The 27,632-nt window shown below is 40.3% G+C and overlaps 2 protein-coding genes across 3 annotated transcripts; one reads left to right on the forward strand and one right to left on the reverse strand.

Moving 5' to 3' along the window:
• Positions 1–17,147, forward strand: CHRNA5 (cholinergic receptor nicotinic alpha 5 subunit). Of its 2 annotated transcripts, none has more exons than XM_071441760.1 (6): positions 1–347; positions 9,064–9,215; positions 9,504–9,548; positions 10,795–10,904; positions 11,831–12,653; positions 14,628–17,147. In XM_071441760.1, exons 1-6 carry the CDS (start codon positions 242–244, stop codon positions 14,787–14,789), a joined length of 1,398 nt encoding a protein of 465 aa, XP_071297861.1. In that variant the 5' UTR covers positions 1–241; the 3' UTR covers positions 14,790–17,147. The 2 variants fall into 2 exon arrangements, with proteins under 2 accessions (XP_071297861.1, XP_071297860.1); XM_071441759.1 differs by having other exon boundaries at positions 138–347; positions 11,831–12,662.
• Positions 17,141–26,336, reverse strand: CHRNA3 (cholinergic receptor nicotinic alpha 3 subunit). Its single transcript, XM_071441758.1, has 6 exons — positions 25,811–26,336; positions 23,357–23,496; positions 23,245–23,289; positions 21,858–21,967; positions 19,758–20,769; positions 17,141–18,338 (listed from the first exon to the last, which is right to left on the reverse strand). Exons 1-6 carry the CDS (start codon positions 25,968–25,970, stop codon positions 18,210–18,212), a joined length of 1,596 nt encoding a protein of 531 aa, XP_071297859.1. The 5' UTR covers positions 25,971–26,336; the 3' UTR covers positions 17,141–18,209.
• Between the last annotated feature and the right edge of the window lie 1,296 nt (positions 26,337–27,632).

Consider the following 27,632-nt stretch of genomic DNA (forward strand, 5'->3'; position numbering starts at 1 on the left):
TCCTCCCCGCGGTACTGCCGGCAGCTCCTCCGACCGCACCGGCTCCCACACGGGGCCGAGAGCGGCTCCCGAGGCCGGGGGGCGGCCGGCGGCGGCGCCGGGCCCGCGCGGTCCGAGGCTCCCGCCCCCCGCGCCTCCTCACGGCCCCCGCGGGGCGGGGCCAGCGCCGCCCGGCCCCAGCGGCTCCCGGCTCCCGGCTCCCGCCGCGGGGCTCGGAGCGAGCGGGGGCCGTGCCCTAGCCATGGCCGGGCGCGGAGCGTGGCCGTGCTGCGGCCGCCCTCCGGCCGTGCTCCTCCTCACCTGGCTCTGCGCGCCCCTGCTCGGCCAGCCCGGAGCCTCACACGCGGGTAAGGCGGCTCGGGGCGGCCCCAGGGCGTGAGGGTCGGCCGCTGGGAAGAAGAGTGAGGGGTGAAAAGCGCTCTGGTGAGGAGCCAGGAGAGTGGCTGAGGGGAGGGCTCGGCCGGCCGGGGGTTCCGAGCCCTCCTGGCGCTGTGTGGGGCCGCCGGGGACGGAGCGGGCGGTACCGTGGCCCGGGGGTCTGCGGGCGCCGCTGCCCTGCCCGGCTGGGAGCGCGGGCAGCGGGAGCGGCCCGTGAGGGGACGGAGTGAGGTGGGATTGTGCGGGGGGAAGCTGTCGGAGATGGGGGTCTCTGCGCAGCAGCTTCGTTTTCCGCGCCGTCAACTTTTTCCCGGCCGAGGTTAAGGTAAGGCAGGTGCCGGGTGCGGTGGCGGCTGCTGAGGGAGGATCGCGGGGCTGCGCTGCTTTAGGGGAACAAGCGGGACCTGCGGGGAGCGCTGTCAAACGGGCTCACCAGGGCTGCCCCCTCGCAGGAGAGGGGGAAAATGTCTGTGCTAAACTATAGCTTTTCAGGTGCATTATCAGTCTTGAATGCCTCACATTTCATTACATTACGTACACTTCCTAAATGTGCATATATATAACGCTTTAAAGATCTCAGCTGCTATAGCTTTCAGGTTTTTGTCTGCTCACTTTCTGAGAGGAGGTGCAGTTGTAGGTTTATGATGCATGCTCTGCATCTGGTACAGAGGTAAACTTGCAGAATATGTTTTAATAACTGTAATTTCGCATACGGATGTGTCTGCAGATGAAAACAACCCTCTTAAGTATTTATAACACAACTGTCTTTAGTTTAGTTGTGCATCATTTCTTTGACTTCAAAAGAGGCAGTTTCATAATTCAATCAGGATTTAACTTTCCGAGTTGAAGGATGTAAAATAGCATGTGAAGCTGGAGTGTTTATAGAATTACACAAAGATTAAAGGAGCAAAATCACCTCTCTTCCGCAGACTTATTTAGAAACAGTTGTTTCAAAATGTTGTGCTTATATAATTTGTAAGTACATTCCCAAGAGTCTTGCAGAATGTCTTGAAACCATAACCACAACAATTAAAGGCAGACAGAAAATTAATGAAAGATAAATTTGAACGTTTTTTTATATTAACTGAAAATTGAAAAAGCGATTGTAAATATAGTTTATGGAAAGTTGATTGTATCAACATCTAGGTTTTATTTCAGCCTACAAATACTCAGTCTGTTATTGCTGAATGTGATTTAAAAGACTATTCTTTGTCCCAACATTTGGAAAAGTAGTGTTTTTCCTGTTCTTCATGACAGAAGATGCAAAATCATTATGTTACATTATATGATTTATAGGACTGCATGGAATTACCTGCAATCAGGGTAAGCCAGGTTTTGCCTTTTGGCACAAGCCAGCAGTTTTGACTTCACTGAGAACTGATTTTATACAGTGAGGCTAAAGTTTCTTTTCATAACTTGTTTTTTCTAAAACAAAATGAAATTTGCTATAAGAGTGCTTGTAAATTAATTTAGTGTTTCCTTCAGTTAATGGGGAACCAATATTTTATCTTGGCTGATTCTGAATTGTCAGGAGAAAATACTTGCTGATTTAAAATACAGTCAAAGTATGTTTTGTTCTTGCTCTGAATTTTCAACTAATAGGTGAGATTTGAATGCCCAAATGGAGCTGAGGTTAACAACAACCTCTAGCCTAGCCCTGCTGTGCTGTGCTGCAGACCTGTGATGGTGTTTCCCTGGCACTTCATGCACCCAGGCATTTTCCACTCAGTTTAACAGATCAAATCCTTCTCCCTCCCCAACAGAAAGCTGCAAACCTTCCTGCCTGTATGGGTTTCTTGTGATTTTTCTCTTAAAATGTTTTGTGCTTTCCTTAGTGGTTCTTAAGGGGATAAATGCGAGCCTTGATTTGTGGAGAAGTGCCTGTGTTGATTTGTAGAAGGAACTGTGGAAGGAAATACTTGCATAGTTTCCCACTTTTTAGAATGGTAAAACCCAGGGTTTCTGTGATATTATAAGTTTTGAAATCTCCTCATCTGGTTTTGAGCAATGTAGCTGATTTCTGTGAGCTGTAGGATTCTGTGTTCCAGTGTATCCAAGACTGGAATGGAGCTGAGTGGGCAAAACACTGCTGAGGCAGAAAGTAAGGCTGGTGCCCAAAGTCTGCAGCACCCAGGGCTGCACTGGCAGCTTGTGAGAAGTCCTGGCCTGTTTCTTATTTCCATAAGGGAACTTTTCCATAAGTTTTATGTACATTTCAGATTTATGTTTAATTCCATGACACGTAGCCTCTACATTTATAAATGGTTTTACTGATCAGATTCTACATACTTGTTCTTCCTTGTGCTATCTGCACTTCTGTACACCCTTTTTGCTGCTTGATTTCAGCATTCCTCAATGCTGACTTCACATCCATCTTTGGTGTCAGCAATCAGTGAAAATGATGGAATGATTGAAAGTGGTACAAAGAGAGATGCCAAAATCCTGGATCTGTTACAGGAGTGTCCTCCTGCCATCAGCAGGACAGGATTTTCCCTGGCATGCAGCACCTTTTCCTGTGGCCTGGCTGTTGGGCAGGGAGGAGGATCCCGGTTGTGGCTGTGGGAGCTGAGTGGAGCACGCTGGTGTCAGTGAGCTGGGCAGGAAGGGCTGGGGCAGGCACAGGCTGCAGGTCCAGCTGCAGGTCACTGTCACTGTCACTGCTGTGCCAGCCCTGTCTCTAGGGAGGGAGGTCTGAAGCTCTTTGGCACGGGGTGTGGACTTCCCCTAGAATCCATGGCTCGGGTGCTCAGAAGGGAATGGTTGGTGGTTCAATTAGCTCTTAATCTAAAGACTGACTGTCAGTTCACATCTATTTCTTGGTTAGTTTACAAACTACATGGCAGTCTCTTATGGTTATTAGCCAAACTTGTACATGTATTCAGAAATATGTGCCATAATTATACCTTGTTGCTAAGCTGTTAGGGAGTAGTTTCATTCTCCTTTACAACCATCAAGTTGTACCTTTAACATTTTAAATTTGAATTGAATGTGAGAAACACCTTCCCTACTTTCTGTGAGCAGCTCTTGTACCTCTGTGCATATTGGTAAGTACTAAGCAGTATTGCAGTTCCAAGTTCCTCACAGTTTCATGTCCAATATATGTCATTTTATTTTGCTCCTGGTTGGCTGGAGGTTGATGTGCTAGGTAAGAGAGAAGGCACAAATCTTCCCAGTAACTTTAAATCCACCTTTTCCATGCTTGTCAGTGTGGTGATAGGGTTTACCTTTATTTTTTAAACAGGGGAAGAGAAGATAATTCTGGAAAGTTCAGAATGTAATCCTTGGCTTTTCTGACTTCTATTCAGTAAATAGAATAAAGTTAGTATTGCTGCTTTGACTTACAGACATCCTAGTTAAGATGATTGTGATCTTTCTAAATTCTTGCTGTTAATTAAACGCTTGACTGTGATTGGATTCTGGGCAATTGCTAATGCATAGAAGGAAAAGTAGGCCAAAAAATTAAAGACCATGCAGGAAGTATGACTCATGATCCTTTTCAAAGGGTCAGAGGAATCAGTATAAAATAAAACTTAATTTAATACATTACACCTGTCTTTTCTACCTAATGAAGTAATGATGGGAGATTGTCTCAGTAAATATACTAGAGTACTGAAGGCAGGGATTCTGTATATATTCCTTCACCTTCCAGATTTCTAAGGAAATTATTAGTTGTAGTATCTAGCAGTTAGATTTGTGGATAAGTTTGTGTTATAATACCCCAGAGTTAAAGAATGTAATGTTAACTGCAAAGTATGGATATTTTGCACTGTTTATTGTCCTTAGTAGTGGGTTTGGTTTTTTGCTGTAATGGTATATGATTAAAAATATGCATTAGTAATATATATTACTTCTGAATATGCATGTTAACATTACACTTCTAGAAAATGACCCTTTCCCTTTCCCCATGGGCCTTCTTTTGCACCCACTAGTGATGTAAAGAAAACCTGAAACCATTAACACTCAATTCTGTCAATTAGAAAATGATTTGAGTTACACTGTTTAAATTAGAAAATGCTTTGAACTGTGCTGTTTAATGTATAATGATATAGTGTTACACTGCACTGCCAATCTGTCTCTTAGACTCTTCATCTAAGGAAGTGCAGAGGAATACAGAGTTCAAAGAAAGCTTGTTATTTGGAGAAGCATGGACTGAGGTGTTCCCCTATTTAAAAACAAAGATTTATGAAAATATGTCTGGAATCAAGCCTGTAACACTAAGTATCTCACTGGTAATTCTTATAAAAGGAATAATGTTGCTAAATCATATTAAGATGCTAGGAAATTTAATCCCATAATGGTACAGTAAATTACAAAAGTGTTCTTCTTTTGTAAAACCCATCTTTTGTTTCTTATCTACAACATTTAAAAAGTTAGCCATTAGCAGCCCATGTGAAATTATGACTTGAGAATGTTATCAAGATAAATAGACATGTACATGTTTCATCATGCTACTCATGCATCTGAGGCCCATGTGATGTTTCACCCTATTTTCTAAATAGTTCTTCCAAAGTACTTTAATAAAAAAGTTTGTTAAATACCTATGGAGGAAATGGTGGAACCCAATTTTTAAATACAATGTTTTCAAGGTCAAGTGTTTCATTAGAATTTTTACTTAGCCTTTGTCAAAAGTGTTCTCTAGCTACTTCAGAGTTTAAAAAAATTGAATCATTAGTCTGCTTTGTGCATAAACATTTGTTTCCTTTGTGCAGAATTAAAATTTAGGCCATCCAACCTCATATGTGATTTAGGTGTGTTGTTTTGGGGGTTTTTTGTTGCTAAATGTGGACTTACACTGAGGGGCAGTGAGAAGAATTGAAGGTGCAAATAATAAAGAAAACATTGGGAGTTGTCATTGGGAGTTCCACTGAACAGTGCAGAGCCACCTTTGATTTAAGCTGCAGGGGTTCCCTGGCCTCAATAGAAATGAACCCACACAAATACAGGCCAGCGTAGAACTGCCCTTCAAAGGCTACAGATCTTTTAAGTATTTTTTAGTACTCTGAGCTGCTGGCAGGGGGAGTGTTGCCATAATCTCTTGCCATCTGATTTAGTATGAGATTGTACTCGGAGTTGTTTGTTTGCTAATCTTGCTAGTCACAGGTTTTAACCTCTTTCTGTTTTTCTCCAGCCAGCAGAGGTACTCTGCTGCCTTAAGCCACTAAAACTGTTCTACTTGTTTTCCTCTCTTTACCTTTTTTCCACTTGTCACCAGCTCTTCACAATTTTTTATTGATGTTAATACAAGGAGTAACTAAGAATCACAGCCCCTTGTTGTAATCTTAAAATCATAGATACATGGAAAAGAGATATAAAACATGTGCAGTCTGTGTAGCAAATTATTGGAATGGCCATGTTAAATAAAATGTACAGGGTAGGGGTGATTACTTATTTTCTTTTTGCAAGTCTTAATATACTCTTACCATTCCCAGCTCCCCATGGAGCTCTCCTTTGTTAAAGAAGTCTTTTCTAGAGCAGTTTGCCCCAACGTATTAATAAAGAGAATAAACTAGAAATATTGAAAAGTGTGGATACATCTGTGATCAGATAAAGAAAGAAAGAAAGAAAGAATTGAACTATATTGTTAATAAATAATGATCATTGTAATAGATCAGTGAGTATACCATAGGTCTGAGTATAAAATGCTTGAAAAATAATCTAAGTATATAAAGCAGTAAAGGAACGTGTCCCCTTTTAGCATAGCAGAGGAGATGCTGTGTTTGAAGAGAAGCTTCATCTGGAAACAGCATGTACCCTGAAGATGCTCTATTGTTGCACAGGAGGTTGTCTTACAGGAGCACAGAAATGGTGAAAGTGCAACTTTGCCTCTGCATTGCTTCAAGGTCAATTAATTGAGAGATAATACCCAGCTGCATAGTCAGTCTTAAATTCAGTTGAGAGTTGTAACTGGAGGAGGGAAATGGAATTAATGCTAATATAAAAATCAAGTATTTATGAAATATTAGGCTGAAATATACACAAAACCATTCATAATTCAGGAAATAGGGATATAGAAATAGAGAAATTAAGTTGTGTCTTCAGGAAGCATTCTTTTGGATGTCTGTAAAATGTAGGGCTTGGCAAATCTGGCTATAGTTACAAATAGGAAAAATTCCTTGGCTAATGATGATATACTGAACCAGTTAAATATATTTTTGGCACTTGTACATTTACAAGATAACCTGTACATGTGCAACATTCACTTGCTGGATCCTTTTTGGCAGCAATTCTTCTGCCTGTGAGTTTTACTGTATCTGCCTGAGCTATCTCAGTGGTACAGTCTAAGTTGCCCATCAGTTCTTTGCATATGCCACAAGTCAGAAAGATTTGTATTCTGAAACAGAAGGGTGACCTGTCTTAAAACCCAAATGTTGATTTAGCCCACAGCAAGAACCATTCAGCAGCACATTAGGGTAGGGTAAGACTTGTAGGAAAAAGTGTGGTGGTGTTCACAGGGGTCTGAGGATGAGGGAAGAGATGAGGACCTGACTCCATGTTTCAGAATGCTTGATTTATTATTTTATGATATATATATTATATTAAAACTATACTAAAAGAATAGAAGTAAGGATTTCATCAGAAGGCTAGCTAAGAATAGAAAAAGAATGGAATGATAACAAAGGCTCTGTCTCAGACAGAGAGTCCGAGCCAGCTGACTGTGATTGGCCATTAATTAGAAACAACCACATGAGACCAATCCCAGATGCACCTATTGCACACCTATCCACAGCAGCAGATAATTACTGTTTACATTTTGTTCCTGAGGCCTCTCGGTTTCTCAGGAGAAAAAATCCTAACAAAAGGATTTTTCATAAAATGTATCTGTGACAAAAAAGGGGTCCTGCTGCTCCCACTGTGTTGATCCTGTTTCTTAAGCTACATTCTGCTTTTGCTGCTACTATGACATCTGGTTAGTGTGTAAAATAATAATATTTCTACTGGGCTGCCCCACAGCTGCAGTGCCAAGGGCAGGGACCTGCCTTGCTGAGCTCTGCAGTGCTTTGGCTGTTTTCACCAAGGACCTGTACATGGAGCCTTTTGCAGCACAGCACTCACACTGCAATGAACACAAGGGAACTTAAAACTTGGGCTGCCCATCTTAGTTTGTCTGGGCTGCAGTGGCTGCACTCACGTGGGACTGGGTTAGGTCAGTTCAAATTAATGGCTTGAGTGGTGTCAGCCAGGCCTCTGCCACAAATGCCAAGTCATGGAAGGGTTCCTCAAACTCTGAGGTAGCTTTAGCCAGTTTGGTGGGATGAGAACTGCTGCCCTATGCAGGTGTGACCCTACCTGGTGTACAGTGTAGTCATCCAGGCAAGTCTAAAATCCCAGTCCTCTGCAGTGTCTATGAATTGCTGATTTATTGAATGTTGATGGTGATGAACTTCGAGTAGACATTATTTATGCTGCCTCTAATTGATACTTTGTTTCCTTTAGCTTATTTTATGAGAAAGATTAGATACTACCAATGTTTTTTCTGCTTGTATCGTTCATAGTTGATCTACTTCTGTTATGTTGACTAAATTCACCTCCTCTCCAAACAAAGTAATGTTAATCTTTTAAATCTCTCCTTGTATGGATGACTGTCTCTGGTTTTAATCTGTTTATGTCATTCTCTGGTGATTTTCTGCTTCTGATACATCTTTTTTTAGATGGATGCTGTTAGTGAGCAAATGATTTCTAGAGAGGTTGTGCCATAGATTTATGTAATTGCATAATATTTTAGATCTGCATTTAAAAGAGATGGTAGTGAGCTCCTTTCTTTTGTTCATGTTGTCCCTTAAACTGATGATAACAGTTGCTAGGTCTTTTTTTGGCAGTAGTTCCCTTTTAAATTTCATTGGTAAGTAGTAAAAATCTTTATCTAGAATATGTCAGTGTTTTCTGGTGGTCATTCTAACTTATGTCTGGGCATTGGAGACCCTTCCGTGTAAGGTGATGTGTGTAGTTTGTGCTTCTCGAGGCAGCAGCCATCTTCAGGTCTATCACAACACCTTTGAAAGCTGTTCTTACTCAAGTTATTTAGCCAGACTCTGATCTTCCCTTTTTTCCTCCCCTCTCTCTCCATTTTCCCCAAAATGACCCCTTGAGAGCTATGAAGAAGAACTGGAAAGGTGCATCCCAGGCAGTGTAAGATTAGAATGGGTAGAGAGTCAACTGGTAAATAGTTTGGCATATGCATCTAAGATACAAAACAGTGTGAGGGAAAGTGCTCTACAAGTGCAGCAAAATTTATACATGGTAAATGTGCCCAAAGATAGAAGAAATACATGAAACAAAGAGACTGAAGTTTCAAACTGGATTACAAGTTATGCAGTATGCTACAGGTGTGTGATGTGGATGTAGGTTGACAGAATTTCAGTCCCTCATAGATCAGCTTTCTGCTTTAGAGGAGTGCCATGGTTGCATGGCATTGGGTAAATGATATAAGAGCTTTTTGCCTGCTGAGATTATCTTAATGCTCTTGAGTCATCAATTTTAGAAGTGTGATAATGGTATGAGGATGCCAATAAAACCTGGTAACTTTATAAAATTCTACTTCCATGACCTTGGGCATGCTTCTAGAGAGAAGGGGATGAGATGAGAAATTGAACTCTGCATAAAAAAAGCTGTAACTGTTTGGACATAAGAATGCAGATGTACACTGCCCATTTGAATCAATGTTAATAATTTTTTTTTTAAATACAGCTGTATCTGAACCTTCTTTTATTGCTAAAAGTGAAGATCGTTTGTTTAAGCATTTATTTGAAGACTATCAAAGATGGGTTCGTCCAGTGGAACGTTTGAATGACACAATAAAAATCAAGTTTGGCCTTGCAATCTCTCAGCTAGTAGATGTGGTATGTATAGTAAATAAGTTTTTTTTTTCCCCACTAACTTTAAAAGGAGCATAATTTCATGTGAAATAATTGTGCCTGTTAAACACAATAGATTAAGCATCTTAAATTATTTTCTGTGTAATAAAAAATGCCCTGTAGATGAATATATAATGTTCTCATATAAACATACTTAGTGATTAGAATGCTTTCAGCAGTGTGTTTTGTATTTTAAGTTACAGACCTCTGTGAACTAAAGCAGCTATTTCCTATGGATAGATTATTTTTTGTGATATATGCTTTATTTTACAGGATGAAAAAAATCAATTGATGACAACAAATGTATGGTTGAAACAGGTATGTGTAAATACTGATGAAAATTTCTGAAGCTTTATAACTGCAAATCAACATTTAGGAGAAACTTTTCTAGTTAATTGTATATTCAAAAAACTTAGCTCTTGCAAGAAATTTTATTTCACATAGTATCTTTATAGAATGGCTCTGGAAATGCTTTAAAGGATTAATTGTGACAAACCTCTTAAGAAAACCATAACAAGGTCAATAAAAATTCACCAGATTAAAAGTAATATGATATGGCATTGCATGACAATTTAATATACCAAGGTGTATATAACCAACCATAAATTGCTGCTCCAGCAGGAAAGTTTTTATTCAAAGGTTTTATTAAGAAAAGTATGGTTGGTGTATTCTTCTGTATAATATTTATGAGGTCTTTTTCCTCTGGGATATTTGAAATTATTTGATATACATTACTGTAGAATTCCAGTTTCAAAGTTAAATATGCTTGCTAGAAGGAAATACTTTTTTCTCTTAAGATTATTTGGGTTTGGGCAGGAAAAAGCCTCAGAGTCCTGTACTAAACTTAATTGCCTCTATTTACTCAGGTAATGCTGCTCACAAATCATTCTTGATTTAACTTAAAAGAATCTTTGCAGATGCTGGGTATACTTACTAACTTATGGAATTATTTTTGTTTGGGCTAATTCCTTTCTGTTTGTTTATTTGATTTTTTTTCCTTTTGCTTCCCATTTTTTTCTTTTCAGTAACTGAAATTTTAGGCCAAGTTTTTATTTTTAGGCAAACTTTGAGATTAGTCAGCAAATATGAGATGGCCATGTGGGCTGATGATTCTTTGTGTCCTCTTTAATAGTTTCTGCAGGTCTTCTTGAAGTTGAACCAGTTTTAAAAGTTGGAGCATGATGGAGTTTTTTTGTATAATGAAAATGTTTAAATTGCTTCTGATTAGCTTCCAGTCATTGGTATTCATCCAGAACAAGCTTTTTTTCAAATTTAATTTATACAATTAAATTACATTATAATAGCTCTTACTTATAAATGCATGCTCTGAAAAAGGAACATCATATCTTAAGTTCTGTACAGAAACATTGTCAAGCAGCTCTTGTAACAGAAAACAAATACTGAATGAGTTAACTACATGCCTGTTCAGCAACTTCATTCTTTTATGCAGATTTTAGTTCAGTTTGATTGTTGTTAATTGCCCTGTTATCCATTTTCATCTGGTATCACCCTGCTGAAATCCACTTCCCAATAATCCTGATTTTTACATCTCACATATCCACAGGAATGGATAGATGTGAAATTGAGGTGGAATCCTGAAGACTATGCAGGAATAACATCAATCCGTGTGCCATCAGATTCTATTTGGATTCCAGATATTGTGCTGTATGACAAGTAAGGGTTGAATCTTTTCATACAAAATGCATTTCCTTCATAAAACCTGCTTCTAGGAGGCTCATTGGATAGACATAATGTGTACATTTAGTGAGCTGAAGAACCTGTGGAAGAACTTGCCTCTGAATGCAAATAGACTTTGTTGCCATGTTAAGTGCTCTGATGTTTTGCTTTACTTCTGAATGGAATTTCTAGGCCCTTTGAAAAGGTTATTTCTGTTTTGTTGTGTGAACTTTTTTCTTTATTGGAGAAAAATGTCTTGCACATTGCTGGGTATAAATAGTGTAGTGTGATGGAAGTAACTAATTATGCTGTTGTAGGTCATATTCAGCATGGAATTAAAGTCAGGTACATTTAACTGTAAGGGATTGGTTTTAACTTTTTTATTTTGAAAATTAACAGATCTCAGAAACAAGAACTTTTGAATTAACCTTTGTGCACAACCCAGGTGCACATACATTTAAATGCTTTTACATTTCCAGACTTGTTGAGTCAGGAAAAAAGGCTGTTGCAGTGATTGTAAATTCAAGTTTGGGCACAAGTATTATTTTACCTGTTTAGTGACTCTTTTTCTTCAATAATTATGGTTTGGCTGAATTTAAAAGTACTTATTCTGTCTTACTAATAGAGACACCAGAGCTGAGTCCTGCTGTTAAAGACCAGCATTTTACAATGTTTTCATAAGTCATTGGGACCACAGAAAGTTGCACAGATCTTTTCAGGACTTGAAAATATTCTTCAGTCTTCCAAAGCTCTTTACCTATGTTAGCTTCTGATTTGAGGGGAAAAAGTTGACTATGAAGACAAAACAAAATTTTGGCTATCAAGGGATAGACAGCTGAAATGACAATAACAAAGCATAATTTGTTCTTTAAATACATCCCCGCAGCCCATTGTAATTGCCTGTAATTTATCTCTTCTTTCAGTGCAGATGGACGTTTTGAGGGAACATCTACAAAAACCGTGGTAAAATATGATGGCACCATTGCTTGGACTCCACCAGCAAACTACAAAAGTTCTTGTACCATTGATGTAACATTCTTCCCCTTTGACCTTCAAAATTGCTCAATGAAATTTGGTTCCTGGACTTATGATGGCTCACAGGTTGATCTAATTCTTGAAGATTATGATGTTGACAAAAGAGATTTTTTTGATAACGGAGAATGGGAAATAGTGACTGCAACAGGGAGCAAAGGAAACAGGACTGATGGATGCTGCTGGTATCCTTTTGTTACCTATTCATTTATAATTAGACGTTTGCCACTTTTTTACACTTTGTTTCTCATTATTCCTTGTATTGGGCTTTCATTTCTAACTGTCCTTGTCTTCTATCTTCCTTCAAATGAAGGTGAAAAAATTTCACTCTGCACTTCAGTACTGGTATCTTTGACTGTTTTTCTTCTTGTTATTGAAGAAATTATTCCATCATCTTCTAAAGTTATCCCTCTCATAGGAGAGTACCTGGTGTTCACAATGATATTTGTGACCTTGTCCATTGTGATCACTGTCTTTGCCATCAACATCCACCACCGCTCCTCGTCCACACACAACGCCATGGCGCCCTGGGTTCGCAAGATCTTCCTGCACAAGCTGCCCAAGCTGCTCTGCATGAGAAGCCATGTGGATAGGTACTTTGCTCAGAAGGAGGAAACAGCCACTGTGAATGGATCAGAATCATCCAGGAACACCTTGGAAGCAGCTCTGGATTCCATCCGTTATATCACGAGGCACGTGATGAAGGAGAATGAGGTCCGTGAGGTGGGTGTGTTAGTCCTGCTGCCCTGATTTTGTACAAGTGCAAATTAGGAAACTCCAGGGCTTTACTGGGCAGTTGCATATTAAAGATGTGCTACAGATTTCCAGCTTTTGTACTTCACTGAAAGTTGTGTAGTTATTTCCACTGGAAAAAAAGTGCAAATATGGTACAATACTGAGACTATTTGGCTGATACGGTGCAGTATTTGGGGTTTTCAAAAGTCTTTTGCTGTTTTCTACTAGTTCTTATCAATAGTTACACATTGTGAGACACTTGTCTGTGACAAGAGCATGTACTGTAACTGTTCCCTACAGCACTGCTGAGATGACAGGAGAAGGAGCTCTTTTTCACTTTAATGTTGTACCCAAAAGTCTATCTTGAAAAATGCATTTGCCTTATATTTTTCAAATAAATACTGCCAAGGCTTATCTTGCAGCTTTCAATTTCAAATAAAAACAGTTTGAATGCTGTAACTTGTATTAATTTAAATACAGGCCATAGCCATATGTTGGCCATTTTGTGCTCAGATGAAACATGGACTCAATGACTTCCTAAGTGTTCTCTTCTATCCTTACTATTATTTGTCCTTGAGTTTTATCAAAAGATGTCAGAGGCTTTTTTTCAGTGTCAGAGTGCATTTGCACTCTGAATTATCCTTCATGGATGTTTACAACATTTGTGTAAGAGCATTAGAAATCTGTTTTCTTTACATGCTCTTTAATCTAGCACCATTGGTACATCAGAGATTTAAATGCTATTTCCAGTCTGATGTAGAAGTTTGTAGAAATATAGAAGTTTGTGGTGTACTGTCTGTTCCTGATGGCAAAGGCTGAGGTTCTTTCAGTCTGGGAATTGCTGTCTTCAGAAGGCTCTGGTTGCTGAGAGAGTGTTCTCCCATAGGAGACTGGGAGTAATGTGCCTCCTCTGATGTGCCTTCTCAGGACTTGTCACAAGGGATGTGGCCTAGATTTTAAATAAATGTATCTGCTGTACTGTTAAAGCAGCATCTGCATTGTATGAACAATGAAATAGAATAGTTTGCTATTAAATACATAATTTCCTGTAAATTAAGGGTTCACTGTGAGAGACAAGTAATAAGTATTTTGTTTTCCAAGTGTAATGTTGTTACTATAAACCTTGGAAATTAATATACAGCTGACTGGGGATTCAGTTGTTTTATTATTACTGGGCTCCAGAGAATGCAAGCTTTAACTGTAAAAGTTCTTAATAAACACTAGACAGCTGGTGCTATCATAGCCTTACATCTTAGGAAGCATTAGGCTTGGGAAACATGGATAGCTCCAGTTCAAATGCAAGACAATTGTTTGGCAGGGTTTTAATTTGCTTGCACAATTATATCTGCAATACGTGCAAAACTGTGTATAGATATGAATAATTTTATCAAAAAAGAAAAAGTAGTCTTGAAACTATTGTGAGTATTCTCCCCAGTGTATAATTCTTTGCAGCTTTAGCAATTGTTTGTGACACAACAGCTGCTCTGTACTAACAATTTTTAAAAAAAATTTTTATTTATTACTTGGGAGGTTTGGTTTTGGTTTTCTGGTTAGTTTTTTGGTTTGGTTTGGTGGTTTTGGTTGTTAGGAGTTTTTTTTTACAACTTTTGCTTTCAACTCCTGCTTGGGAATTCCATTATGATGTCATGTGCCATGTATCCTGCAGTATGTTAGAAAATGGCAGGCCAGTCTCATCTCTATAGATGAGGATGTTTGGTGCTTCTCAGGATCAATTTCTGCATCAAAATCTACATAGCTTATCCATCTTCACAGAGGGAAGCTTGCTTCAGCTCTAACTCCCAGTATAATTATAAAACATTGCTCCAGAGGGTTTTCCCAGGGACATGGTTGGAAAAAGCCTATCTTGAAATAATGAAGAATTGCAGGATTTGGTGCTGTGTTTTTACCTGTTCTTGCACACACTGACCAACTCATGTGCTCTCTGTGTTTTAGGTTGTTGAAGACTGGAAATACATTGCTCAGGTGCTTGATCGAATGTTCTTATGGGCTTTTCTTCTGGTTTCAATAATTGGATCACTTGTGTTATTTATTCCTGTTATTCATAAATGGGCAAGTATAATAGTCCCTACCCATATAGGCAGTACAAATGCATAAAATATTTTTGGAGCTATGTCCTACTGATCTGGCTCTAAGTTTTGCAGTACCTCTGTTTCAATGCATGTTCTTTCTAGGCATGTTTCTGGTAGAGTGAAAAAAAAAATCCAGAACTAGAAAATTAGGTTTATCTTAAAGCATGGCATTCCCAGGACACACAGAAGTCAGTCTGCTTATTGCCAGTCTACTGAGTTACTGCCAAGCCAGGGCAGAATTAAAAGAACCTTTTCTAGCCATGGTATGTATGATTTATCAAATCAGCAGACTCTGACACCTACTGTGGTAGAGAAGGATTTCAAATTTTTAATGATCATCACTGTAGTCCAATTATTAAATTACTATATAAATTGTTATACTGAATATTAAATATTTGCAGTTACACAGTAGAGTTGCTTATTTCAATTTAGTATAAAGGTGAATTTTTATCAGTTCTCTTCAGTGTGTTGTAGAAGTCTGAAATTTCACCAGAATAATTTAAAATAATATAAGTTAAACTTCCTGTATACATAATATACAACTAAGAACAGCAATTTGGCCATGTTTGGCCTTTATAAAATTTCAGTGCAATTTGCTGCTAAATTTTAAAGCTTGTTAATTCTGTGATACCAACATGAGCGTTTAATAAGCCTTAAAAAGCCTAAAGCATGTGTGTATATTGATATCTCCATCAGCTTTGGAAAGGAAGCCAAAGGCAGTTAACTCACTTCCCAAGGAGCATAAGTATTCTAAGGGGCTGGAACATTCAGATTTCTTCAGTCTTGATGAAGAATTTGATATAGTGTGAGTTTGCAGAAATGTTCATTATTTCCTGTGTCCGGATGTTTCTCAGAATTTAGATTTTAAGCACAGGCAGAAGGAATTTGTGGAGCATCTTTCTGAAGGAAATGGGTTATAAATTACTGTGCTGTGGAACCAAATGGAGATGATAAATGATTTTCACATTTGTTTAATTGAACCTGAGAGCTGCCTTGGATTAGTTCTTTCACTTTAAAAACCATATGTAACTCTAAGCAGCAAGGACTTAGAGTTTTCTGAAATTCTTTTTTCCTAAGATCATTGAAAATGAACTTGCAATTTTTCAATTATTCCACTAAAATGCATTCTTTACACTGATTCCAATGCCACCTTTCTTCCTTTCTTAATAGTTTTATTTCTGGAAAAGACTCTAAAATAGTTGGGTGTTTTCCTACACTAAAGTTTTTTCAGTGTTTTTTGTAATATAATTGCATCCTGTAGGCCTAATACAGGAGCAGAGCAGGCTAGAGCAAATCTTAGGAAGTTTTTGTTTGCATGAGTTACTACATGAATAATAACATGTTTAGGTGAGAAGTTTTAATGTAAACTGTGATATCTTCAATAATTTTTTATAGTGATTATAAATTTGAACAATGGATACATATTTCTCCCACACTCCCTCCCAGATCTCCTTTAGAAAATCCCTGCACTAATTATAATAATGAATAATATAAATATAATAGTGATTACTTATGTCATAATTTATATATAACTGAATATTTATTTCAAACTGTTTTAATCTGCAGGACACTCTTGGTTTTATGTAGTTTTTAAAGGCTCCCAGGTAGGGAAATGATATCAGGCAGACCTTTTTTTTCTTACTTTTCTTTTTTTTAATAATAGCAGTTAGGGAATTACTCTTCTTCAGTTACACAATTACATCTGATATTGGATATCCATTTTTCCTCTATTCCTATCATAACTTTCAAGGTGAATTTGGAAAGATTATCTGTTTTAATTCTTTAATATAAGAGCTTTACCTTCTCAGTATTACTGAGGTTAAACAATGCATCAATGACTTTCTCTGTGTGCAAGTTGCAGAAATACTTCAGATAGCTTGTTTCCTCTTCAAATACAACATTTCTTTTTAAAGTCTTCCATAGGGTTTGAATTACTGAAATTTACTCTTACCTATAGAGAAAGCAAGTGAGTACAACTGTAGATTAGATATATATCTTATTTATTTAACTCTCCATTTCATCTCTTTCCCCTTGTTAAATGATGTCTCCAGGCTGCCCAGTTACATCATGATGGGCAGCAAGCACATTGTCCAGTGGAGTCACTCTCTTTATTATAGTAGCTCACAGTTTTTGCAAATGCATGAATTTCTTTTAGGGACTTCTAGTCTGATCATGATAGATTCAGGTAACACAGCTGACACTGGAATCCTTGGGGTCTTCTGCTTATCAGGTGTGTCTGAAACAAGAGAATGTTACTATACTCAGAAGCATGGACTTTTACTTCTGTAACTTACTGCTGAATGTATTGAACTGTAGGTAATACTACCTTATATAGATCTCTGTCACTCACTCAAAATAAATGAAAAAAAGGCACAATTTTCAACAGTTTGATTCTCTTTATTTTCATAAATGTTACATCACTTGATACACTGTATTTCCACAAAGTTTTTGGTTTGGTACAGAGAGAACAGTTAGTATTTTTACAAAATATGATCTGATGACAGTGTTTTGTTGCATTCTTTATTCATGCTCTTTAAATAATCTGCAGTTACTGATTAAAAAAAAAAGAGAGAAGATATATATGCCTAAGCAACAATTTTAGCACACTTTACAGGACTATTTTTGTCTACCTGCCTTACCTTGGCATAAAACACTTCACTACAGCAGGATGCCTCTGTATCCAAACTATCCTGTCTGAGTATTTTGATCCTTTGCATCACTTGCAGACTGTCTTATTGTGTGTTTTACTTGTACACAATTCTGAACATCTTTAGGTCTGAGCAGGTTTTTTCCTGACAGCCTTCACATACACTGCAGTCTGGGGATACACAGAGTTTACTTTATGGCTGCTTTATTACCACCATCTATTATTTACCTATTTGTTCTCCTTTTGTACTAACCCCCTCCTCAGTCCTTTCTTGCACTGTGTGGGTCACTTTGTACAGTAGGTGGCAATGCCTGCACTCCAGCTGTTTGGTACTTGTGCTTCCCACCCTTCTGTCCTTGTGAGGGTATTCATGGAACTCCCTGTGAACTCCTTCCAGAAGATCCTGGCATGCTCTGAGGAAGCCTGGGACCAGACTACAAAACAAACCTAACAGCCCAAAGCATTCGACTCATCGTGACTTTCCAAATACTCGTGTAATTTTCCATTTCTTTATTAACCCCTTCTTAAATCACTCCTATAAAGTTTAACATTCTGCCTCCATCTTCTCCAGTGATTGCAGGAAGTAGCTGTAAAGCACAGTTTGTATCACTTTGAGATTAGCTGTCATAAGGGTTCCAAATTCCTTTTTCTGCATTTTGAACAAAGCTGCCTTGGTCAAGTGAAGGTGAAGCCAAGAGAGATCCTTGTTCTACTACATGGAAGAGACAGGAGGTGCTGGGAGAGGGATGCAGAGTTGATTGGCAGTTTTATTTGATTTCACAATGTTTTAGTTAAATTTTACATTTCATCTCCAGCCATCAGAGGTTGTAAAAACAATCCTGCTGTTCCTAGAATACATACCAGGATGAAAACCCATAGAAAAATACGATCAATTACCATGGCAACATATTTCCAATCATCCTGAATCTGAAAAGAAAAAAAAGAATAGCAAGTTGGCATGTTTATTAGGTGAATAAATTGCATTAGCAGTAATACCATTTCATAAAAGAAGCACAGTTTTTTCTGTATGTAGATATCCTTATGAATACACAGCTTACACATCTGTTTTCACTGACAAATTCATCTTGAAGAAGCTTTATTTGAATATGCTCTTTGGAGCAAAGCCAAAAGCTGCTGCTTCAAATCCAAAAGGTTTTTCACCAAGACACTGGACTTGAGGAGACACAGCTTCTCTATTCCAAAAATGAAAGTGTAAAGCTTTACATTCTTAGATGAACAGAAAATGTTACTGAAACAGACTGTTCCTACTGGCCTTTAGGTAGTATGTAAAAAGCAAAGATTAATTGGTATATAATTATTGGGTACTTTGTTATGTAGTACTGAAATTTGACCATTTTCATACATGATGTAAAATGCATCTCTGTACCTTTCATGTAAAGAGGGAACCACGTTTCAAAAAACCCCTGATTTTTCTAATTTTCTTTTTTTGCAGTGAATTTTATAGCAAGAGTGACAATGAAGTATTATATATGTTACATATTAATAGCAACTCAGTGATAATTTTTAGTTACTATTGAGATTACAATTCTTTTTTTTTCCTTCAAGAATGATAAGAAATTAATTTGTTGGTTTTGAAATTTGTTCTTTTTAGCTTAGAACTAGTTTGTTAAGGGAAACTTAAAAACCAAAACAACCTTTATTTTCTGTACCAACTAAATCTAAACCTAAATAGATTTCTGATTTAAGTATAAACAAAGTGAAGTTAGAATGAAGTGCTATAGTTTGGGGATGTAAAAACTGTGGTGGTGTGGCTACTGCTCATAGTATGTTTGAGGAACATGGTAGAAAAAAACCTTTTCATTTTTTTTCTCCTTTATTGTATTAAAATGCAGCTTTATGAAAGATGCCAGTCCCTGTCTTGCAGCAGTTGCCTCATTTAGCTACAGCACTTTGCAGCAGCAACAGAGTGAGCACCATCATCACTGTGAGGGACATCCACTCTAAATTTCTATTGTTGATGGTAAGCTGTGGGAGGGAGAATGTAACTTTCTAAAGGCCATAGGGTCAGCAAATTCCACTATTAAGATTATAACTTGGAAAATCCTAACTTAAACTCTCATGGGATGGATGCTTTGGTGTGTTCCCTTTAATGTGCCTCACTCGGTATATATATTGTCAATAAAGAGATCACTGTGCAGCAGAGCTGCTTCTCAATGATGTAAGTTCAAAATTGCACATATTTGTAATACAGCTTGTGTAACTTACTTGCAAAGAATAATGGTTTCTTTTATCTTTTTTGTCTGTTTGTTTGAGATCTTTTTCTTACCAAACACTCTAATGGCAAAAGGTATCTGCAGTTTGAGTAACAGTAAAATATGTTCTTACCTCTTTTGCTTCATTCTGCATTTTCATATTTTCTGCAATGTATTTCACACTTTCAATAGCATCTCTCATTTCTGGTGACAGAACTGAAAATGAAAGCATAGGATCTACAGACTCAGAGCTTGAACTTCTAGTGAGATTGCCACTGAAATCCGAGAACTTGGTGCGCTGATACTGACAGCAGCTGCAGGCCATATCTTGACAAGCAAAGCCATCTTTGCAGCATTTGCTCTCAGAGCCGTTGATGCAATTTAAGTTTGAAAACTCAGAAGTGAATAATGGTTTTGGCTTCTGATTACTCTCTTCATCACTGGCAGGCCTTGTCATGAACATGATCCGGGGAAGTAAGTTCAAGAAAATGGTTCTCACCCACACGGGCATTGTGTGTGTCTTGGGTGTTCTGTAGTGCACATTCAGTACAAATACTGTAATGACAATCGATAGAGTTACAAATATCATGGTGAAAAGGAGGTATTCCCCAATAAGGGGAATTACCAGGGAAGTAGAAGGTATGGTTTCTGTGATAACAAGAAGGAACACTGTTAAAGAGAGAAGCACTGATATGCAGAGTGTCACCTTCTCACCACAGTCTGAGGGCAAATAGAAAACTAATACAGTCAGAAAAGAAATCAGCAGACAGGGAATAATCATATTGATAGTGTAAAATAAAGGTAAACGCCTGATGTAAAGAGAATATGTGATGTCTGGATATATCTCTTCGCAGCAGTTGTATTTGATGTCATGTTTGTACCCAGGAGCTTTAATTATAGCCCATTCTCCACTCTCCCAGTAATCTTTCAGGTTCATTGTCGAGCCAATTAGAACTAAATCAATTTTGGCTTTGTCGTAAGACCAGGAACCAAACTTCATGGTGCAGTTCTGATAATCAAATGGGAAGTAGGTTACATCTATTTTACATGAACTTTTAAATATAGCTGGAGGTATCCAGGTCACATCACCCGTGTATTTTAAAAGGGCCTTTGTCTTGTCATCAACCTGGAAATCCCCAACTGCACTGTAAAGCAAGTAAAAATAGCAAAAATTAGAATTATCTACTCCAGGTAGTTTCATACATTCAGATCATATACATGAACTCTTTAATCTTTTTTGGGAAAGTCAGCTATTACTTGTTTACTTGGAGCTGAATTGCTCATGCAAGACTGACTAAGTGACCATCATAAATTTGCGTGGTTAAACTGAAACAAACAGCTCTATAAACTCACCAGGAGGAGCTGAAAGCAAATATTCTCCCTTATTAATAGCATGCCTTGGTGCAATCAATATTCAAAATGGTAAATAACAGTCTGACTAGATGAGTCTTGTAGGGCCTTTCCAACTGAATTATTTAATTCTATTCTATTCTAGATTGATCAAGAACATCAGAACTCAAGGGGTGATAAGAATATTACTGGTATTTCCACCTCTTCCATGGACAGAGCAGGTAGTAACTATGGGAGGAGGGATTAGGGTTGGGGTGTATCTTTGCATAAGGAGTGTATTTACTAAGAGGTTATTTTAAGTCCCACTTTGCTAACTTATATGATCCAGTTGAGTATATGAAAAAGTAAAATTAAAGGGTAATTTGAAGTTTTAAGGCCCCAGTTAGGAAAGGAGTGACATCACTATTGATCCATAGACCTGAGTTTTGGATCTGTGTAGCTGAGTGTATTTCTATGAGAATTGCATTCTTACAGATCCATTTAGTTATGGTTTGGCTCTTTACAGTCTCAGAAATTGACATCTAAAGTAAGCTTTATCTGTGGCTTTTATTTGTCAAAGGTGTCAAATTGTGGATTTGACTGCTAAAAAGCTAGAATTTGCATTCCTTTCAGTTAAAGTTGTGACTTGCAGGGGCTTGTGAAGGCGAAAAGCCAAGTTCACTTTGGCCTGCTCACTTGCAGCTCCAGATTAGAGCTGGCTCCTGCCCAGGGATGCTGACATAGCTGGCATGAAGGTGAGAACAGCAGTGGGGGGATGCAGGACACATGGATGTTGAAAAGCAGCTTTTCAGTGCATTCAGTGAACTTGCTGCTGATTTTTTTAGAGCTGGTAACATCACCCCTCTCTCCCTGAATTAAGAAGTTAAATACGCAAGAGCCTTACTTGTTATATAAAACAATATCTGGCTTCCAGATCTGGCCAGATGGAACTCGGATGAATTCAGCACCTCCATAGTCTGCTGGATTCCACCGAAGCTTGTAATCATTCCAGATCTAATTATGGTAGAAATGAGTCCATGTTAAGTTTGTGAAGAAACTGAAATTTGGTGGACTAGATCTGAACCAAGTGCTGTCATATCACTTCTTGGGTTGATTTATTTTGGATACTACAGTGTTTAGATATTTCTTTAACAAACACATATGTGTGGTGTTTGTTCATGTGCAGATTGTAGGGGGGCCTAAATGCCTAGATATCTAGATGTTATATACATCTATGACTTAAATATATGTGGCTGTCCCAGGAATGCCTACTTAGTAGCTGGAACAAGCTGAAAGAAGGAATAAGACACTCTCTTTTCAGAGAGTAATAATAACTTTGATCTCAAAAAAACAGGTTTCTATGGAACAGTGGAAACAAGTTCCTGGAGGCTGGTGGCACAAGTTGTGAGCATCAGTTGAGGGTCAGAGAGAGCTCCAGCCTGTAATGGCTCAGGTAACTGCCTTTGTCATTAGCACTTGTTAAACCCCATTATAACGAACTTGAGTATCAAGCTAAAGGTGGGAATTAGGTTGGTTACTAAGCTGACTGCAACAGTGAGCAACTGCATTTTTAAAAAGCCTTTTTAACATGAAGTACACATTTTTCGTTTGTTGTCACTTTACGGGAGCTAACCAGCACCAAGTGGCGCTGTGCGCGACCTCCGAGCCGAGGTGCTTCCTTTGCGTTGTTGTCTGCTAAGGCAGCGATTTGGAATTTCTAGAGCAAAAATCTTGTATTTAGCGACTGCAGCAAGTGTAGCAGCCTTGCTCTCCTCCCGTCCCGTCCCGTCCCTTCCCGTCCCGTCCCGTCCCTTCCCGTCCCGTCCCGTCCCGTCCCTTCCCTCCCCGTCCCCGCTGCTCCCGTTCTGTCCCCGCCTGCCGGGCGGGGCGGCGGCCGCTGGGGGGCAGCAGCGCCCCGGGGAACGGCTCGGGCGACGCCAGCGGCGCGGAGCGGCGCAGCCGGGTCTGCTCTCCCGGCCTCCTGTGCAGAGATCCTGCCTAAGGATGCTCTCCCGGCCTCCTGTCCAGGGCGGCTGTCCCGGGATCCTCCCTAATGATGCTCTCCCGGCCTCCTGTCCAGGGCGGCTGTCCCGGGATCCTCCCTAATGATGCTCTCCTGGCCTCCTGTCCAGGGCGGCTGTCCCGGGATGCGTCTGTGCCCCGAAGGAGCCGAGCCTGGCGCCGACCCCGCAGGCCGGACGGCTCTTGCGGCCCCGGCGGAGCGGGGAACACTCCCACCCCGGAGGGGCAGTGAGCTGGTGCCCTCTGTGCTGTCACTGAGCGCTACTTACGTGCTTCAGCCACAAGTTGGTTTCCATTATCTGGTTGACCTCGTCCTAGAAAAGAGAGGTGTGTCGGGAGGAGCGCCGGCCCTGCCGCGTTGCCCGGCGGGGCGGTACTCACCACCTTCACCAGCTGCGACATGGACACCTCGAACTGGATGATGACGGGGTCCGAGACGTTCTTGACGGGGCGCACGAACTGGTTGTAGCTCTCGAAGAGGGCCGCGTAGAGCCGGTGCTCGGCCTCGGAGCCGCCGCAGCCTGCGGAGGGCACGGGGTGAGCTCGGGGCCAGCCCGAGCGGGGCAGGGCTGTCCCGGTACGGCCCTGGCTGCTCCCAGCCCCGAGCGGGGCAGGGCTGTCCCGGTTCTCCCCTGGCTGCTCCCAGCCCCGAGCGGGGCAGGGCTGTCCCGGTACTGCCCTGGCTGCTCCCAGCCCCGAGCGGGGCAGGGCTGTCCCGGTTCTCCCCTGGCTGCTCCCAGCCCCGAGCGGGGCAGGGCTGTCCCGGTACTGCCCTGGCTGCTCCCAGCCCCGAGCGGGGCAGGGCTGTCCCGGTTCTGCCCTGGCTGCTCCCAGCCCCGAGCGGGGCAGGGCTGTCCCGGTTCTCCCCTGGCTGCTCCCAGCCCCGAGCGGGGCAGGGCTGTCCCGGTACTGCCCTGGCTGCTCCCAGCCCCGAGCGGGGCAGGGCTGTCCCGGTTCTGCCCTGGCTGCTCGGCGGCCCTGGGCGCTGGGCAGAGCCCCAGCCCCTCCTGAGCGGGCAGCACTGTGCCATGGGGCATTCGCTTGGACTGCGAGGAGAGCAGTGAAAGGTAATGCTACGGCACAGGTTTTCTAACACACGTCTGCAAATGAGTTAAAAAAAACAGTTTCGGGGAATTACTGAGGAACTTGGGATGCAAAAGCTCTTACCCCTCACAGTCCCAGTCCCCCAAACCTGGCAAAGCCACAGGGATGTGGAGCAGAGGAAAGTGTAGCCCAACAGACCAGGCCTCTGGTAAGGGGTAAGAAGCCTTGCAGTAGAAAATGAGAAGTTTGCTTTCTAGTCTGAGTCATGATTGCATGAGTACAGGGAGGATAATGAGGATAATGGCCTGCTTCTTGAAATATATTTTTAAAAGGATCAAAATTTGATTAACTGTTACATTCAAAGACTTTTCAGCACACTCGAAGAAATCTGCTATTTACCCCTTTATTATTCTAAGTAGTTTTTATTTATAATAGATTCCTGTTGTCCTTTTGCCACTCATAAATTCAGTTCATCCTACCCTGTGGCCAACAAAAAAGCTGCAAACTGAAATTCTTAAACAACAAGGTATTTGACCTGTTTCAGCATGAGGTGTGAGTACCTGTAATTTACACTGCAATTTTACTATCAATCTAGGCAATAACCATCCTGACACTATTAGAAGTCAGTGGCCTTTTATTTTTAGGGGGCTATCTCTTAAAGTCTCTTCTGGACAACAATTCCAACTGAAACACCAGAAAAATTGTTTTGTCATTAATGTCATTATGCAAATTTGACAAAGGCACAAACTGAAGTCTGTCGAACATATTCTACAGTTCCTTTGAAACAGAAATATGGATATATATGAAATATGAATATTTGCAAGGACACATTTATTTTCTGCCTGTTGTTTTTTAGTAGAAAAAGAGAGGAGGCAGAATTATCTGCAGGTGACGGACTACACAAAGCAGGTGTTACTTTTGAATCTGTGAGACCTCACCTCTCCCTAAGACAAGGGTTCCCCTCATGTTAAACTATTCAGCTAAAAGGTCTTTAGTTTGCTTTTGGTTTTGTTTGGTTGATTTTAACCCCTTGTGCCTTTTCTTGTTCACTTGGAGTACAATTTTGTTTTCAGATTAGTGAAATCATTCAAGTCAATTTGCTAACTAAAAAATGAACACTTTTTAACTGCCAGTCTTGCCCATATTACTTCTTGATATCTTCTATCTCTTAGATTGAGATTTCCTGGAATAAATACCCCCCAGTCTTTTAGGTAAATAATTTTAAATCTAGATCTTAACAACTATTATAGTCAATCCCAAACTGCCAGCCTTTTTACATGGTACCAGCACTCTAATTAAACCTAGCATCCGCTGTTTCTAGAGAAGAAACAGTGCATTCATTTGGGGTTTTTTTGTTTAACTATTTTGTGCTTTCCATATCTGCAGAGAGATGTGCTGTTTGCAGCACATACTTAAAGCTCTTTAATGTTGTCACTTTCTTATCTTCTCTGCAATATGTGAAACCACACCTTTATGTGTGAGGTGCTTTTCCTTCATGTTAAAATGGCTGTATGTGTCCTGTTTGGCATTTTCAATCAGGACTACTTAACTACTTTGCAAGGATAAACTTAAACACCCCCCCCCACTGAACAACAAGCTATGTAACAGAAAGAGCTGTACCACAATTCTGTACATTTGCTCCTTAGGTTGGAGAGCGCTTCTGCACTTCTTAAAAACAATTTGCACCAAAACCATCTCCTGCTCCCCTTTTCACCATCAAAGAATAACAGATTAAGGTTCACTCTTCCCCTGCCTTCACCATCAAAGATTAACAGATTAAGGATCACTCACCTTGACAGAGAAAGCAAACAGCAGCGGTTAGAAGGAGAGTGTTCAGGCTCTCCATGGTGCTGTGAATTACTGCCTGTGGACAGAGGCTGTTGAGGATGAGCTGCACTGCCAGGACTGGAGGAGCACAGGCAGCAGGGAGGGCTCGGCTCCCCCGATGCATGAAATGCCTGCGAGCAGCAGGCGGCAGGACCCTGAGCACAGCTCTGCGCACTGAGCTCCCATTAGCTTTGCTATGCTGCCCCCTTTCAAGCTACCCAGGCTGTCAGAGCTTTGGGAACGGCAAATAAAGTGCAGGAAAAACAGATGTTATTGTAGGCAAAGAGCAGTCTTCTGGCACAGATAGTGGGTGAGAGTCCTTAAAATGGTGCATAAATGAGCTCGGTAATCTGACAACACTGAAGAGTTTTCCAGCCAGCTGCTATACAGATCCTTATCTATCAGAAGATCATGCCAATCTGCTAGGGGAAGTTTAATTAATACAAATCTTGTAATTGAATTGTTCTGAAATGAATATCAACATTAGGGATGCCTGATTTAGCAGTGAACTGAGATCATGGGACCTGATTTCCAATTAGGCTGTTGACGTTTTTTCCCTGCTTGTGTCTCATCTCGCAAGAGGATGTGCTGGGTGCCTGACCATGTGAAAAGGATGTGCTATTCCCAAGAGTAATTAAAGGCATGTGCAATTGGTGGGATCTGTGCCCAGAGTGGTAAACAGCAGCTGGGATCTGGCAAGAATCGGGGGGCTTTGAACGGAAATCAGACTTGACCAAACCCTTGAGAATAACTGTCTTTGGACCATTCCTATTTTGTAGATTAGAAAGGTGAAATTTGAGAGGAGGAATATGAGCACAGGATCCCAACTTTATCCCACAAGACCTTTTTGTTCATGAGAAAGGACACTAGAAGGAAGGAGGAGCTGTTTGAAGTTCCATAAAATCATGATTTGCAAAGTGAGGCATTTCCTAGGTGCCCATCAGCTTTCTTGTTAACTTACAGGTCACCTTTTGCACTGCCCTCCCTATCTGAAATGGCCAGGTGATGCAAGGCTCGTGCAGTGGCTGTTGGATGCATCTGTGTGAAAGGAAGAAGAGGGGAGACAACAATATGGGATTCTGCCCCCATTTTTAGAACTATTGGGAAGGAAACCCTGTGGGACAAGAGCTGCAGCTATAGGTGCTTCACTGTCTGCCCTTAGGGAAGGGTAACAATGACCCTGTTTGGTGCTGTGTTCAGAGGTAGCAGTGGGAGAAAGAGTAGCAGACTGGGTTCAGTTCTTGGCACTGAGCTTGTTTATCCTGTTAGCCCTATCTCTCAGAGCATCATCATTCACTTTGTCGCCAGACACATGCTCTTATGATAATTTCTGTAATTCTGTTAGCGTGGAGGAAATAGGCTTTACTGTCCATTTGATTTTATTTATTTTTTCTTTCCAGAGGACTCAGCTGCTTGGTCTTTTAGCTTAACCCTTTGTGGATACTTTTGGTTTTGCATTTCCAAGGCATTGAGGCTAAATGGTTTGCCTTTCTGTCTCCCTGCTATAAGCAGCATTATAACTGAGAATTTTGTTTGTTCTTTTTAATCCCAACTAGAAATGAGTTAAAGCTTCAAAGATCAGACCATAATTGGTGCTCTCTAAAAGTCAATGTTTAACCTGAATAATTTGGAAACACTGATCTGCAGAGGAAGCGAAGAGCCACAGCATCAAGAGATATAGATATTTTAGCTTAATTTTCCTAGTTACTGACATTTTCAGTGGTGTTTTATGGCACAGATATTTTGTTTCTAACATCCCATGCTGTATCTCCTGGTGAAATCAGCT

The sequence above is a fragment of the Agelaius tricolor genome, unplaced genomic scaffold, assembly GCF_023055355.1.
Source record: "Agelaius tricolor isolate 1412-34295 unplaced genomic scaffold, bAgeTri1.0.p SCAF_16, whole genome shotgun sequence".
Classification (NCBI taxonomy): Eukaryota; Metazoa; Chordata; class Aves; order Passeriformes; family Icteridae; genus Agelaius; species Agelaius tricolor.

Bases quoted from the DNA above. Each gene is read 5' to 3' on its own strand.
- CHRNA5 (XM_071441759.1), top strand. From the start codon at position 242: ATGGCCGGGCGCGGAGCGTGGCCGTGCTGCGGCCGCCCTCCGGCCGTG. The intron at 9,549-10,794 runs GTATGTGTAAAT...ACATATCCACAG, and splicing joins CAAATGTATGGTTGAAACAG to GAATGGATAGATGTGAAATT. The intron at 12,663-14,627 runs GTGGGTGTGTTA...TCTGTGTTTTAG, and splicing joins AGGAGAATGAGGTCCGTGAG to GTTGTTGAAGACTGGAAATA.
- CHRNA3 (XM_071441758.1), bottom strand. From the start codon at position 25,970: ATGCATCGGGGGAGCCGAGCCCTCCCTGCTGCCTGTGCTCCTCCAGTC. The intron at 23,290-23,356 runs GTGAGTACCGCC...TCTCTTTTCTAG, and splicing joins TGTCGCAGCTGGTGAAGGTG to GACGAGGTCAACCAGATAAT. The intron at 18,339-19,757 runs GTAAGAACATAT...TTTTCTTTTCAG, and splicing joins TGCAGAATGAAGCAAAAGAG to ATTCAGGATGATTGGAAATA.